The sequence below is a fragment of the Stegostoma tigrinum genome, chromosome 7, assembly GCF_030684315.1.
Source record: "Stegostoma tigrinum isolate sSteTig4 chromosome 7, sSteTig4.hap1, whole genome shotgun sequence".
NCBI classification, from domain to species: domain Eukaryota; kingdom Metazoa; phylum Chordata; class Chondrichthyes; order Orectolobiformes; family Stegostomatidae; genus Stegostoma; species Stegostoma tigrinum.
The window spans coordinates 26435216-26450862 of NC_081360.1; the positions used below are offsets into that span (position 1 = coordinate 26435216).

Genomic DNA, 15647 nt, shown 5'->3' on the forward strand with positions numbered 1-15647 from the left:
TTCTCACTATATTAAAATATGCTTCAAAGCATTTAAGAGCAGCAATCTGGTCCAGTTTTATCAATAAAGCTGAAGTATACTTTAACACACAGAATAAACCTTTTCCTCTGTGTTTCAGCCACTGCCTCTAAGTAACTAATTTTAAATGACTTTAAATAAAACCATACAGCACCATTAACTACTTAAATTAGTGTGCACAAGTCAGTTTCTTGGTAAGTTAAACATTTAATAACTTATAATATTCGCTATTGCCTCAGCACTTTAAACTTAAAGTTATGTTGAGGGAACCTCATCTTTGGAACTCACCCTCAGGCATGACCACAGACAGAAACCATGGGCTCTGGTGCTGCTCCAGGCCTGAACCCCTGGACCTATCTGGTCACAGTGACTCCACCCCCAAAACCAGAGCACTGCAGGCTCCTGAAGCCTTGGGCTCAGTTATTGGCCCTAATAAATCTCCTGCTCAAGTTTTGGGTCCAAAATGACCCTCCTTTGGAACTGATTGCCTTACTCTTCCTCCCCCCTCTTTTTTTCATAAGCATAAAACCCATCAGTTTTTCAGCCTCTTCCTGAGTCATATTAGACTTAAAACATTAATTCTTTTCACAGTTACAGCCACAGCTGCTGAGTTTCCCCTGCATTTTGTTTTCACTTCAGATTTCCATCATCTGCTTTTTTTACATAAGATTAATAAGGATCTCTGCATTATTGAAAATTTAACAGATGAAAGAGAAGTACTTTGGAAACTGCTTCAGAAATCTTTCTTGCCCTCTCTTTATCTCACTCATCTAATACAGAATGCAACTTCGTCCCTTGTAATTGTGCTGCTAATTTCACAATCCTATCTTCTCATTGGTTAAGGACACTGTTTGTTGCCCGATATACGAAGATCCCAAATGCACCATTTCCCTCATTTGTCTGGCTGTCAGCTCCCACATTTAACAAGTTGTCACGCAAACAATATTAGAATCCAAATGCTCTAATTAACAGACGTTATTCGATCACTTGTAACACCAGAATTTTCCAATGTTTAATAAGTTACCTTAAGGTTGGCATTTTGTGAATCTTATTGAACATCCGATCTAATCTCTTTAAGATTAGGATGAGAGCTGGTCGCACAGCTTCTGCAGTCCAGTCAGTGATTGGAAGCATTTCCATGATGTATCTCCGAAGTCCATGACTCTCCATTGTTTGAGTGTCGTATGGTGCAAGCTTTAGAAGGGAATGTGCAATTTCAGCCAACCTAAGGTACGATAAACATCAAATTTATTCCAGAAGGGCAAAATATAATAACTGCAAATTCTAAAAGGGACTGACTATTGCCATAACAGGCAAATGAAGTCATTTTTAGTTCTCAAACTTCAGGGTAATTGCACAGATCATCAAAGAAATCTGCAGACGCTATCAGAACTGTGATCTATACTGCCATCTCCTACATATTTACTGATCAAGGAGTAATCTGTCTCAGAGTGTGTACTGTACTGAAGATTGTGAAATAGTAGGGATCGTGATGTTGACCAATATACCAAAGCTGATGTTGTCAATTTCCTCTGTCATTGAGTTTCATACCAGGGAGACATTAGCCAATATTTAGGGCCTTCAAGTCACATTTGCAAGCAATATTGAAGTGGAGCTTTGGACATCATACTAGCCTTTTGGCTCTAGATACTTTATTACACATGATGTCCTTCTGTAGATTTCTGTCTTCCATCATTACACTGAATATCAGTGAAACTACCTTTGCGTGTATTGAGAGCGTCACCAGAGTTACGATTTTGTCCTTCCGTAAAATGGTCAGAATGAATAATATGAAGAAACCCTAAGGTGGCAAGTTTAGAATAAATGGTGCAGAACTAGAAATATACCTCATATGTGACTTCACATCAAGTAATTCAAGAGAGGTAACCCTTGGTTCTCCGGCCATATTCTGAAGAATTTTCAACCTGGGGCCACAATGCTTGAAGAATTCAGTGCAAATGTTTAGGACTGACTCCCGAGGCCTGCGGAATTCCTCTCTCGCTATACGCTCATCCAGTTCCTCAGTTGGCAGACTCTGGCCCTCTTCTAACAAATGAAGGTTTTCTCTGCAGAAAAGTAACAATGTCCTTTTATACCAAAAGAAAAGCAAGAAATTTTGACATCATTTGTAGTTACCAACAATTTTCACCCAATCAGCTAGCAACTTTGGAAGTCAAACTCCTGCAATTTTCCATCCAATTTATGGGAAAACCACAGCAGCTAGGGCGCGATATGTCAAGGTGGTTTACCAACTTCTTGGAACAAGTCAGGTGGGCTATGACCTGAAAGGATTTGAAACCATGCTCCCAGAGCTTGAGCATCTGGGTTGCTAGTTCAGTGCCATGACCATCCTGTCACCACTTACTTCGAATAAGTCTACGATTTGTGCTAGCCAAGTGTCAAGATGGGTAGGTAAGAGATTGGGCATGGATCAGCCATGATCCATTTGAACGCGGAGCAGGGCTGAATGGCCTGCTCCAGTTCAAATGCTCCTACAATCCAAACATGCTCAGAACCTTTGTTCTAATGATAGATTAAGAAGTCCAAATATTCTGCTTTCTGGTGCCAGGCAGGTCAGATCAGGTGATTTGTATTTCAGACAATAACAGACATCGGCTTTTCACTGTAATGTAAATGGATCTGCAAAATTAAAATTCACGTTTTACATCTCTAGGACTATGTTCTTCTGATTAATCTTCTGAAACAAGAAATTGTTAATTGTGAATGATCGAAAATGAAAGAGAGAGACAAACTGATAGAATGATTGGAATTAAAATTTAGTCCATTGTGCCTGTAAAAATGAACATGCAAGAATTATCATGATTCTTCCTGACCTTGTATTGGGTCCTCCAGACATGGCATGATTGGCTGTTGGAGCTCCTCTATGACCTTGGTCGGACCTGCTCATTTGAGGAGCTGTCATTGGTCTGCACCACAATCCGAGAGAAAAAAAATGCAAAAATTTTTTCAGAGATGTTCTGAACAAATATCGCTCGATCAAATCAAAGCAACTACAAAGATTAAAACAGAAGCTCATTTAGACAAATTGTATTACTGATGATCTTCAATCAATTCTAGATAGGTTTCATGCATTACATTGTACTGAATAAAGCACACAGCAGTCAACTAAAAGCATAGAAACAAAATGTGCTGTTGAAATTTTAATTAAAAAATCCAACATTGTAACCAATAAATGCTAACACATTAAAAGTTAACTTGGAAGGACTGTGACATCTAATGGTATTGAGTGCAAAGGCAGCCCAAGAGCAGGATTAATAAATTACCTGGTGAGAGATTCAACACTATATAATAGGGCTTGCAAGGATGTGGCGAGTGAAGCAATTGCAGTGATTTCATCCCTTGCTGCGGAGGATGATTCCAATTGAATGGTTTGCTTCTTCAGTTTCTGCAAGTAGCAGGGAACCAGTGCCTCTAACACCATCAGCATTTGAAGACTATGGCATAAATAAGAAGCATGAATGTGTGGCAACAGTAAAGAAAATTCAATTCTACTGTGGCTAATCATTTAAGTAAAACCAAAAGAGTTGCACAAATGTAAAGGGGCTAAACATTTGATCATAATTATTGTGCAAAGTCAGGATTGCCGTTCTGGGCCACCTTAGGTGGTGAAGCCACAACTGGAGTATTGTGTTCCTTCTGGTCAATACATTGCAGGAGGGACACAATTGTTCTGGAGAGAGCAGAGAAGATTTACTTGCAAGTTGCCAGGGCTGGAGAACTATAACTACATGGAGAGACTGGAGAGGTCGGGGTTGTTTTCCTGTGAACAGAGAATCTGAGCGGTGAGATGATTGAGTTTTACAAACTTGTGAGGTGTAGAGATAGAGCAGGAACTTGTTTCCCTGAGTGGAGACTTTGAAAACCAGGGTTCATAGATCCAAGCTGAATGCCAGAAGGATTAGAAGGTACATGAGGGAAAAGCTTCTTTATGCAGAGGGTGGTGGGTGCCTGGAATTTACCGGTGGTGGACACAGAAACCCTAAACTCTTTAAAAACACCTGAACCTGCACCTTAACTAAGGTGTTGGCTCTAAGCTGCAGGGTTATGGACCATGTGCAGGAAGGTAGGATTAGAAAGGGCACCTGTGTATCTTTGGACAAGATAGGCAAAATGACCCCCTTCTGTGCTGTATCATTTTTAATAGTTTCTAGGTCCATGTCCACAATTGAGTTAAACTTGCCTTATTAAGCAAAATTAGATTAAGTTAAATTTTCATTCAAAACTTATTGATAAAATGGGGAATAGGAAAACTGTGGCAAAATTCTACATCTATGAACATGAAATAGTGCCTTTTAGTAATTGAAACAGAAATAATGGCTATACTTTAAAGGCTGTGTGATGTGAATGATTGACTTCAGATCCACAAGACAGGGAAAAAAAACCTTATATACGTAAGATATTTAAACAGATTAACAGATTTAAGATTTAAATGGATTTTGGAGCAGCTTCTTTCCTGCTGTTATCAGACCTCTCATATAATAGAGTTGGTTTTTCTCTGCACAATCTCTATAGCACTGTATTTTCCATTCTGTTCTATTACCCTGATGTACATAGGTAAGGAATGATTTGTCTGATTAACATGCGAAACAATACTTTCACTATATCTCTGTACATTTGACAATAATAAATCAGATATTAGAAAGAGTAGCAAGAGTTAATTATTACATGGAGTAACAAGAACTACAGAATACAAAATTCATAATGCAACAGTGAATCCATTCTACTAATCCTTAATAAGTTGTGAGACAATAAAGAATATAAAGCATAGATTAACACCAATAATTCTTGCTGAGAGAAAGACTAAAAATTTAGCTCATTTCTTTAAAAGGACATCATGGTGACTGACACAGCAAGGACAGGATAGGATATATAGAAGCTGACTGCTCCCAATCATTAAGGGTTTATAACAAGAGGGACTTGAGCATGAGACGATGCATGAGTTTTAGGTTGAGAATAGGTGAAACTTTTACACAAAGGCTTTTGGGATTCGATAAATGGTTGAAGAAAAGAAATATGGGAACAGGGTTAGTACATGGATTTAGTGAGATTCACCTGTTGTATACGCTTTTATGCATTTTATGCAGAAAGTAAATGTATGGAAGAGAGAAAATAAAATAAGTGAAGCCCATCAGTCAGGCTTTGTTGTCTAGGCTACAGAGATGGGTAGTTTTTACAACATGGCTGATCTGCTATGCTAGTTAAATACAAAATCAAAAATCCTATAGAACCCTTTCATAACCTGATTGAAAGGGAAAGGGGGAACAGTAGATTCCTTAAGAGACCTAAAATTAGAGAACAAAATTGGCAACTGTGATAAGAAAAGGAAAAGGAGACAAATACAGACTGATACCAAGCCATCCAGGAGTGACTACTGCCTGACTCATACAGAATGTTAAGGACAAAAATATACACATTGAGCATGTTATTTCCATTTAATTTCCATGCCCCCTACTGACAAGCAGCTGCTGTTCGCTGGAATTAGCAATAGTAAATTGTGCAGGCACAAAAGTGAATGAGGATCCAATGCTAGCAATGTTACTTCTGCAATCTCCCACATTAGCACCCCAAAACCAGGCATCATTTGGCAAACGTTTTCAGCAATATAACTGGCCGCTTTTTGGTTGCCTCCCTAGTTTCGCACTTGTTACTTATCACTTCAAGTTCTGATCAATCAACTCTTGAAATACTTGGAAAGCCCTTTGTAATCCATTTGAACAACACATGCTGCCCAAAAGATCAATGTTTTTAACAGCATTTCCTCAATTCTCTTTGATTTAACATAATTTAACACCTTGTATTTAATAACTCAACACTTGTGAGAAGTATGAAATGGTAAAATTAACATGAACCTTATCAGTTCCTTTGTCAGCATGACAATGGTATGGTCTTTCAGATGAAATTTCTGTCATTGTTTTCAAAATGACATGTTTGCCAGGATGAAGTTCATTATAGCATTCCATTTAATACTGTTGAACGTCAGGGATTATTTAAGACAAGGGTCAAAACATTACTGCTGTGGACATAGCCATCTTATATCTTATTCCAATTATTAAGATGCACTTACATATATATATATATTTAGATTTTAAGATGTTTGGCAAGTAAAGTGCTGAAAGTGGAAGCTGAAAGTAACACAGCAATTATGGCAGGGTATCTGGGTCTTTGGTGAGCAATGAGACAAACAGTGAATCTCAGTGAAATAAATAGAGCTAAGTTGGAAAACCTAGAACATTTCCGTCAGAGTGAAATTGGTGAAAATCACAAACTTGGAAGTCCCACCCCAGAATTAATCTTTTCCTATTTTTGTGGGGTTGAGTTTGGGGAAAGACCAGCTTTTATCCTTGTGGAGATAGCTGACTATTTCAATAATCAGCTGCCTTCATTTAAATTATGTTTTGGTATTCACACTGTCCAGAACCCAGAGTATAAGGAGCGGGAGACCAAGTCTGAACATCTATTAAAGAGCGAATTGGTTTCGGATAGCATGGGCACCCCTTTGGAAAGCGATGGCCCTTTCGGGGAAAATGGTCTTGGAACACTTTGGTGAGAGAATGGTAAAGGGCCCAATAGGTTTTGGCATTGTTAAAAGTATACATCAATTTGTCTAAAAAATACATAAACTTATTGAAACTATTAAAGTTGGCAAGAGCATAGAATACAAAATTTTGTTTTCAGTGGAGAGTAATTAAAGTGATTTCAATGCGTTGAATTATTTTACATCAATGAAAGGATTATTTAAATAATGACATCATCAGTAAACAAATACATTTATTTGATATTTGCATGGCTCCTGACACTTGCGCCTGGTGGATTTTAGGTGAGTTGGGATGGAAGCTTGAGGGAAGAGAGTGATTGGGGGAGATTATGGGTTGTCATTAGTTGGTAAGATGGAAGATTGTTAGAGGGGCATAGGGTTTCTAAGGGACAAATTAGTTTCTGGATAGAGGTAACAGTGTGGACAAGATGGTAGGAAGGACCATGTGTTGAGGGGTATGGGAGTATGGGGGGACATAGAGAGAAGTAAACGGGCATTGGGTGGCTTAGGGGTTACGAGGTGGCTTTGATCACCATGGATAGGCATGTGAGAGAGGTGAGGAGACATCAGGCATCTGGGCTGGAGTGATGCCTTTGGTTCTATTCAGTTTACAGCAACATGTACTGGTACACGGGTCAGGCCTTACACCCAGCTCCTTTCTGGAGCCAGCAGCCTCTACTGCTGTTCCAGGAACATCCAGCCTACCTCCTGTGGAATCCCATCACCCTGGAATGAAAATGGGACCTTTTCAAGCCAGCTTTTCCCATGCCGAGTTCACCTGGCTAGGGAATGTCCCATGTCTAAGCTCTCAACCTGGCAATGAAAATTGTGGCAGAAGGAGGAGGTTGGATTAGGGTGGGTGAATTGAACATTAAACATCAATCGTTCAGAAGGCGAAATTACCCAACCTTGCTTTCTGTTTAAGTGAGAAAGAAAAATGGGACAGGAGGGAGAATGGCATTTTTAAAAATCTCCCAGAAAAAGTTTACAATCTTAAGGAATGAAAGTCTTGTAGTTGCTCACTTCCTGGGTAAGAGCATTTAATTGGCAATGCAAAGGAAGTTAATTACCAGATTTCTGCCGTATATGCCAAAAGTCATTAATGTGCGGATACAGCAACTTTAGAACAGTCGCGGGGACCTATTGTATTTGGTGCATGATGGAGCAATGCAAATTGGCCAATTCATAATTCATGGGGTGTCAGGTCCTCACCATAATTGCAAGCTGCTCTGCATATGAAAAATGGTATGCATTGCACTGATATCATGATGTTTCCTGCATAATCCAGGCCACTGGTTACTGAACACGATCTATTTTTGCTTTACTTCACTAAATAGTAAGCTCACAATTTATCATCGACTGTTACACATCTGTGTGATTTCTCTTTTTTCTCAGCAATAAATGTATTTCACTGTTATATGCTTCATTTTCAATTTCACATGCCATCACCTTTTAGGACGAGCTGTGCATTTTGGTCGATATAATTCAGCACCAAACCCAAGCACATAATAAGGATATTTACAGATGAAATTTTATTATTTTCCACATTGTCTTAAATAATTTTCTGGTACCTTCTAAGTGATTCCGGTGCATATGCAACTACAGTAACACAGAGTTTAATAGCTTCACTAATAGAGAAGGCAAGATCTTCATTTCCATAGCAGAAATCTGGAAAAACATGAAAAAATATATGGGTTACTGCAGAGTTTGTGACACTGGTGTTCATTTTACACGACTCAATGCATCATTAAAATAAGGGCGAAAATTATAATTTAACCTGTTCTTTTAGGCCAAATTTCAATTGACTAGAGATTTGAACATGATAAAAATGACAGGACTCCTGCTTTATTCCAGAACAATCTCAGCTAACCAGAAAGTAAAATGACTCTTCCATATAAATGTCAGAGTATGTCAGAGGCTGGGAATTTTGTAGTGACGAACTCACCTCCTGTCTACTATCTACATGGTGCATGTCAGAGGTCTGACGGAATACTCCCCACTTGCCTGGATGTGTGCAGCTCCAATGACATTCAAAAATCTCAACACCATCCAGGACAAAGCAACACACTTGACTAGCACTTCATCTACCACTTCTCACCAGCAATACGCAGTGGCAGCAGTGTGTGCTCTTTACATGATGCACCCTATCTGCTTTCCAAGAATCCTTTGACTGCATTTTTGAATCACCTTACCTGTGTTTACAAGAACAAGGTAACAGACATATAGGATGACCACAGTGTGCAAAGGGTAATTTGTGATTTTGTGTTTTCTTGTGACTTAAAAGCTATTAACAGTTTCCTAATTCCTCCACCACTGCCCCGTCTGCAGCCAAGTTGGGGCGTTCCACTCCCGGACACCCCAGACGTCCTCTTATTTCAAGGACCGCAACCTCCCTCCCTTCAGTGGTCAAAAACGCTCTCAACTGTGTCTGTTGCGTTTCCCGTGCCTGTCTTCACATCCCTTCCCTCCAACAAAAACAAAGACAGAATCCCCCTTGTCCTCACATATCACCCCGCTAACCTCCGCATCCAACATACCATTCACCCCACTTCTGTCACCTACAATCCGGCCTCACAACCTCCCTGCCCTTACCTGCCTTTCGTAGGGTCCGCTCTTTCTGTGACTTCCTCGTCTGCTCCACCCTCCCCACCAGCCCCACCGCCCCCGGACCTTTCCCTACAACCTCAGGAAGTGCTACGCCTGTCCCAACACCTCCCTCCTCAACTTCATCCAAGGAACCAAACAAACTTTCCACATCAGACAGAGGTTCACTTGCACCCTGTCAATGTGGTCTACTGCATCCGCTACTCCCGTTGTGACCTCCCGTACATCGGTGAGACCAAGCGGAGGCTCAGAGGCCACATTGTAGAGCACCTACACTCTGTTCATGACAAAAAACACATTCTGGTCATGAACCATTTCAACTCCCTCTCCCTGGGTGACATGTCCATCCTGGGCCTCCTCCAGTATCACAATGACACCACCCACAAACTGGAGGAACAACATCTCATTTTCCGCCTTGGGAGCCTACAACCCAATGGTTTCAATGTGGACTTTACAAGCTTCAAAATCTTCCCACCCTCGGCCTCATCCCGTGACTAACCCTCCCTCTCATCCCCGCCTCCTTGACCTGACATAACCTGTCCATCTTCTCTCCCACCTATCCACTCCTCCCAAACCACTGACCAATCCCCATCATTGCCTACCTGCACTCACCTATCACCATTCCACCTACCTTCCACAGCCCCACCCCTCCTCTCTATTTATTTCAGAGCTCCCTTCCCCCTCACTATTTCTGAAGAAGGGCGCCAAAACAAAATGTCAATTTTCCTGCTCCTCTGATGCTGCCTGGCCTGCTGTGTTCCTCCAGCTCCACACTGTTACCTCTGACTCCAACATTGGCACTTCTTACTATCTCTTGGTACTTTGTCCCATGCTTTTAGTAATTTACATTAAGGCTTTAGACTCTAATGTAGGGCACTTGATAAAGAAATTTGCAGATGATATGAAAATTGGCTGTGTGGTTGACAGTCAGAAAGAAATCTTTAGATATAGACAATCAGTGCAGGGAATGCATTTCTGAGGGTGCAATAGGCAAAGGATAAAAAAGACAATAAATAGGAGGACGCTGAGTACTGTAGAACAATATAGGGACCTTGGAATATATGTCCATACGAAAGTAGAGGACAGGTCAATAAGGTGGGTGAGAAAGTATATGTAGTGTATTATTTTATAAATCTGAAACATTGTCTCGATAGCTCTTTCATAAAAGGTCACCAATATACTCTACAAACTCACAGACTTCAACAGTTAGCTCAATTACACATGCTCACATCCTGTTTCCCGTAAGGGCTCCACCCCATTCTCCCAGTTTCTCCATCTCCATCTCCATCTCATCTGTTCTCTCCATGGCGCATTCTGCAGGAGTCCTCAGAAATGTCCACCTTTCTCCTCAAAAGAGGATTCCCTGCTGCCACAGTCGCTGGGGGGTTCAACCTATCTCTCATACTTTGACCTTCACTCCTTTCCTTTCCCCCCACAACCTCTGGGAGGTTGGGTTCCTCTGGTTCCTCACTTATCTTCCCACTAGCTTCCTCAATCAAAGGATTATAAGGTGCCATTTCCATTACCTTCAATGGGATGCCATGACGTGACATATATATTCCCCTCTCTTCTCTTGTCAGCATTCCTCAGGGACCAATCTATCCAGGCCCATCTAGTCCACTATTCCTCCACTCCTAACATCTCCTCACACCCTCACAGCACCTTCCCACGCAACTGCAGAAGGTGTAACACCTGTCTGTTTCCCTCTTCCCTCCACACTATCCAAGGCTACAATCATACATAAACCAAATGAAGCATCATTTTGCCATTCATGAATGCATTAAGAATTATATATGACATTAGTTACACCACAATCTGAGTACAATTCTGGTCACTAATTACAGGAGAGATATGATTGTAATGAAAAGGGTGTGGAGGAGATTTGTGGGTGAGTTGCCAGAGCTGTAAAACTTTACCTAAGATAACAGATTGGATACACTGTTGCTGTTTTCTTTGGAATAGATGATGCTGTGGGGAAACTTCATTGAGGTGAATACAGTTAGGAGTCGTCAGGATACAGTAAAGAAGGATGGCCTTTTTGGCTTAACTAAGAGAGTGAAAAGCAGAGGTACAGATTTATGTTATTTAGCACAAGGATAAGAATCATAGATACCTTGCAGTGCGGAAGCAGGCCATTTGGCCCATTGAAACCACACCATATCTTCTGAAGAGCATACAACCCATCCCTGCCCTATCCTGCTAACGTTTTTTTATAGAATTCCTCCAGTGTGGAAACAAGCCATTCACCCCAACAAGTCTACATTGCCTCTCCAAAGAGCATCGCACCCAAACTCATTCCCCCATCCTATCTTTGTAACCGTACATTTCCCATGCTCACCAATCCAACCTACACATCCTTGGACACTGCAGGCAATTTAGCATGGCCAATCCGCCTAACTGCACATCTCTGGACTTTGGGAGGAAACTGGGTCACCTGGAGGAAACTCACGTAGACATGGGGGAGAATTTGCAAATTGCCTGAGGGTGGAATTGAACCTGGGTCCCTGGCGCTTTGAGGCAGCAGTGCTAACCACCGAGCCACCATGCCACACCAGGAGAGGGAGATGTGGAAATTTTCTTTTTCAACCCAGGGAGTGATCGGGACTTGAAACTCTCTGTCTGAAAGAGGCAAAAACTCTTACTGTATTTACAAAGTAATTCTATGTTGAATTGAAGACCTGGGGCCACTGTGGATCTTGCACAGGAAAATAACATTAAGCATGGTTAATGTTCATCACCCAGCATGTGCACAATGGGACCTATGAACTTCTTCAGTGTGAAAAATCTTCTATGATTTCAAACACCATAACCTGCATGTGCCCTTCCAAGTCACATATCATCCAGACTCTGAGCTCCATGCTCACTCTGTCAAATTCCCCTAAAATGTTATCCCTAACATCTTTGTGGGTCTACCTACACCAGGTAGACTGCAGCCGTTCAAGAAGGCAACTCACCACTATCATGACAAGTATAATCAATGGCAAAGGCATAAACAACAGAGTTACAGCAATGCACAGATCCACAAACGAATTGTAAACACATCGTAACAATTTACCTTCCCCAGAGATCATATATTTCTGAGCTGTATTTGCACCCCTCTCATGAAAACTTTAGTAACTCACCTATAGGATGACATTGGATATTAGCTAATAAAATGTGAGGCTGGATGAACACAGCAGGCCAAGCAGCATCTCAGGAGATTCTCCAGCATCTGCAGTTCCCATTATCTTGGATATTAGCTGACAGGTTCAATCATATGTCAAGCATTCTTTTGCAAAAGGTAGCTGAAACTTGTACCTCTGATAGGGTCCCAATACTACTCAAAATGTGCACAATGTGTATCCATCCTGCAGCAGTTGGGAGGTTTATGGTAATATGTTGAAATCATTTTATAGACTATTTTGCTGTCAGATGATTGTGGGATACATTAGGAGTGGCAGATTAGTTACTTCTGGAATACTGACCTTGCTGATTCTCTATGTCAATTTACAGAGTCTCAACTGCTCTAGAACTCAGTATACCAGCTGATTTTTAGCTAATAAATATTGTTCACTATCCTGTTCAAAGGTATTGTGACACACCTCTGGGACTTGAACCAGGCCTTCCTGGCCCAGAGGTAAGGACACTAGAAGATCCAATTCACACCATAAGTAGCAATATGTCACTGGTCTGAATTAAAGCACAGGCAATTTTACTCAAAGAGAGAGTTTCTGACTGTATCATGTTCATGAGAATTTATATTTGTACTGGTAAGTCATCACCATTTTTGGAGGTGGGTAAGTCAATCCATCCGACATTGTTGAGATTGCAATGACTCCAAAAGGTTTAGTTGACAATAGATGGCTGGAACCATCTGAATTAGTCTGCTAAGGGTGAATTTTAACTCAATGGTCATGGTGGAGGATTTAATGAATTCAACCTGACAATCTCCTGATCTTTGGATGTCAAAACAATGCAGGCCACAGTACAGCTTTCATGATGCTTTTTGTTTGGTCATCAGTGCAGACTCTATAGGCCAAAGGGCCTCTTCTGTACAGTATGACTATGTATAAAATTCAGAGATAGACCGGTTTGGAACATTTCACATCATTATTAACCACTTGCAAGTTTCCTTCCATCATCCCGACTTGGAACTACATCACCGTTCCTTCACTGTCATTGGATTAAAAACCTGAAATTCCTTCTCTAATAGCACTATGGATGCCCCGACATGCCAAACACCACAGCAGTTCAAGGGGGCAGCTCTTCAGCACCTTTTCGAGGAGAGTTAGGGATGGGCAACAATTATTGGTTCAACCAGCAATGCACACATCCCACAAATGACTAACAAAATAAAACAGCCTGGCCAACTTATTGGACCTTGCTGTGGGGAAGGAGTGGGAAAAATTTCCTGGGATTTTTTTTCCAACTCCATATACTTCTTCAACCCAATAGATTAACAGGCTTGCACAGGGAGAGGGAGTGGATAAACAGAAACCTCACCAGGACTGATTCCTCAGTTAATAACAGCGACGAAAATGAGAGTCTCCATAATCCCAGAGGACCATGTGCTTGTCTCTCAGTGAGAGAGAGAAATAAACTGGTGTGGAGCTTAACCTGAGAGTCTCCATGCCTGAGGCATGACTCTCATTTCATTGATGCCTCAGCCAATTTTGGAATTGAATCTGTGCGTTGGCATCACACTGTTTCGCAAATCAGCCAGATAGCCAACTGAGATAACTAACCGCATCAGGTTTATGGCAGACAAGAAAAATATTTAAGGGGCATCTAAAGTTCTGCCAAGAAATAATTACATTTTAATGAACAACTACAGTTATTTTTGCTTTTTTTTCAAACAAAGCTTTAGAATGTACTTGTCTACTTGGTTTAAAAGATTAAAATGACAAAAAATCTTATCCTCCTTTCTACACAGTAAATGACAGATTGAGTAATCTGCTCCATGTATCAGTCATGGAAAACCTCATCATTACTTAATTGTTTCGAACAATTATTTCTACATTTTTTTAAAAAAAGGGTTTTAAATAAATCAATTAAGTTACTGATTGAATAATGGAAAAAAATAGATATCTTGCTACAAATTACATTAGTAATTCTTTCAGATTTGTGTATGAAAAAAACATTTGGTAAATAAAGTGCCAGATTTGAGGCATCAACAGTCAAACACTGTAACAATCTGATGTAATATACCTGTACAGAAATCACTTTTCAGGATGTCAAGCAGGAAGACCTTGACTGCAATTAAATCTTGATTTTTGGAGTTAAAATGCAGTATGCACAGTTTTAGCAGCTAACGAGAAGTTAAGGAACAGTGAAGAGAGAATGTTATGATACACAATGAAAGGAAAATCTGAGAATAAATGCTGCCAATAAGTAAAAATCAATCAAACAAATTTAATCCAAGAGTTTATTATACTCTAATAATATTAATGTATTATTACTTTTCATAATATCACAATTACATTTTAATGGCAAAGGCAAAAAAAAGTACTTTGATCACATGATTTTTGGTTTTGGCGTATGCTTCCCCTTTAGGAAAAATGAATTGCAATGTATTAACTTCTTTTTAACACCACAGTTTATTAAATGTGATTTTTTAAAAAAATTCTCAGAACTAATCACATAATGTCACTGTGCACTGCCACGTATTTCCACTGCATACATTATTATTGCAATCTTTGACAAATACTAAATTTCAGTAAGATTACCGAGAGATTTGAGTGGTTTCTCAGCTTTCACTAATTCCAGCACATCCAACGTATCTTGTGTATCACCCTCCAAAGACACCAAAAGGTCAAACAGACATTGAGAAGACACACCTTTAGCTGATCCACTTGTTGTAACATCCTAAATACAAAAACAAAATACAAGTTTTCTTTGACACAATTTTTGCTTTCACGGCAGACTTGACTCCTTCTATGGTAAGTATTGTTCGCCTAGTTAAGATGGTGATAAGTTGAGCCGATAGAGCTGAAAGGTGATAGGTCGAATAGTATGTATCTGATCTCAGCCAGAGTAACTCAGACATATCTCTGCATCCTTGTGTAAGGGGGAGGAGAAAATCGGCCAAGTCTCTCTCTGATCACTATTTTTTTTCCAATCAATCTGTTCAGAGATGTTCTTACACATTTCTAGTGCAAGAGGGGCTTGAACTCAGGCCTCCTGGTTCAGGGGTATGGCAGGATAACAAAGTGTGGGGCTGGATGAACACAGCAGGCCAAGCAGCATCTCAGGAGCACAAAAGCTGATGTTTCGGGCCTAGACCCTTCATCAGAAAAAGCTGGGACTTGAACCCAGACCTCTTGACTCAAAGTTAGGGATACTTCCTCTGCACCACAGCAAGTTTGAAGGGCCTGGCGACCTACTTTTATTCCTTGCTCCGATCCAAAAACTTTGCCAAGCCAGAACTGTATATTATTTAAAAACAGGTTCGAATAAATATCTGGGGCCAACATGAGAGGGATGGAACAAT

At 40.4% G+C, this 15647-nt stretch overlaps 1 protein-coding gene across 8 annotated transcripts in view; it reads right to left on the reverse strand.

Annotated features, from left to right (window-relative positions):
• LOC125454231 (protein unc-80 homolog) overlaps positions 1-15647 on the reverse strand; it is a 246595-nt gene that overhangs the window by 48252 nt on the left and 182696 nt on the right. For all 8 annotated transcript variants that reach the window (XM_048534782.2, XM_048534788.2, XM_048534790.2 and 5 more), the window contains 6 exons: positions 14884-15022; positions 8146-8242; positions 3303-3473; positions 2853-2945; positions 1866-2084; positions 1043-1243 (listed from right to left, as the gene is read on the reverse strand). In XM_048534782.2, the coding sequence (XP_048390739.2) occupies positions 1043-1243; positions 1866-2084; positions 2853-2945; positions 3303-3473; positions 8146-8242; positions 14884-15022 (920 nt within the window). The remainder of the gene's footprint in view (positions 1-1042; positions 1244-1865; positions 2085-2852; positions 2946-3302; positions 3474-8145; positions 8243-14883; positions 15023-15647) is intronic.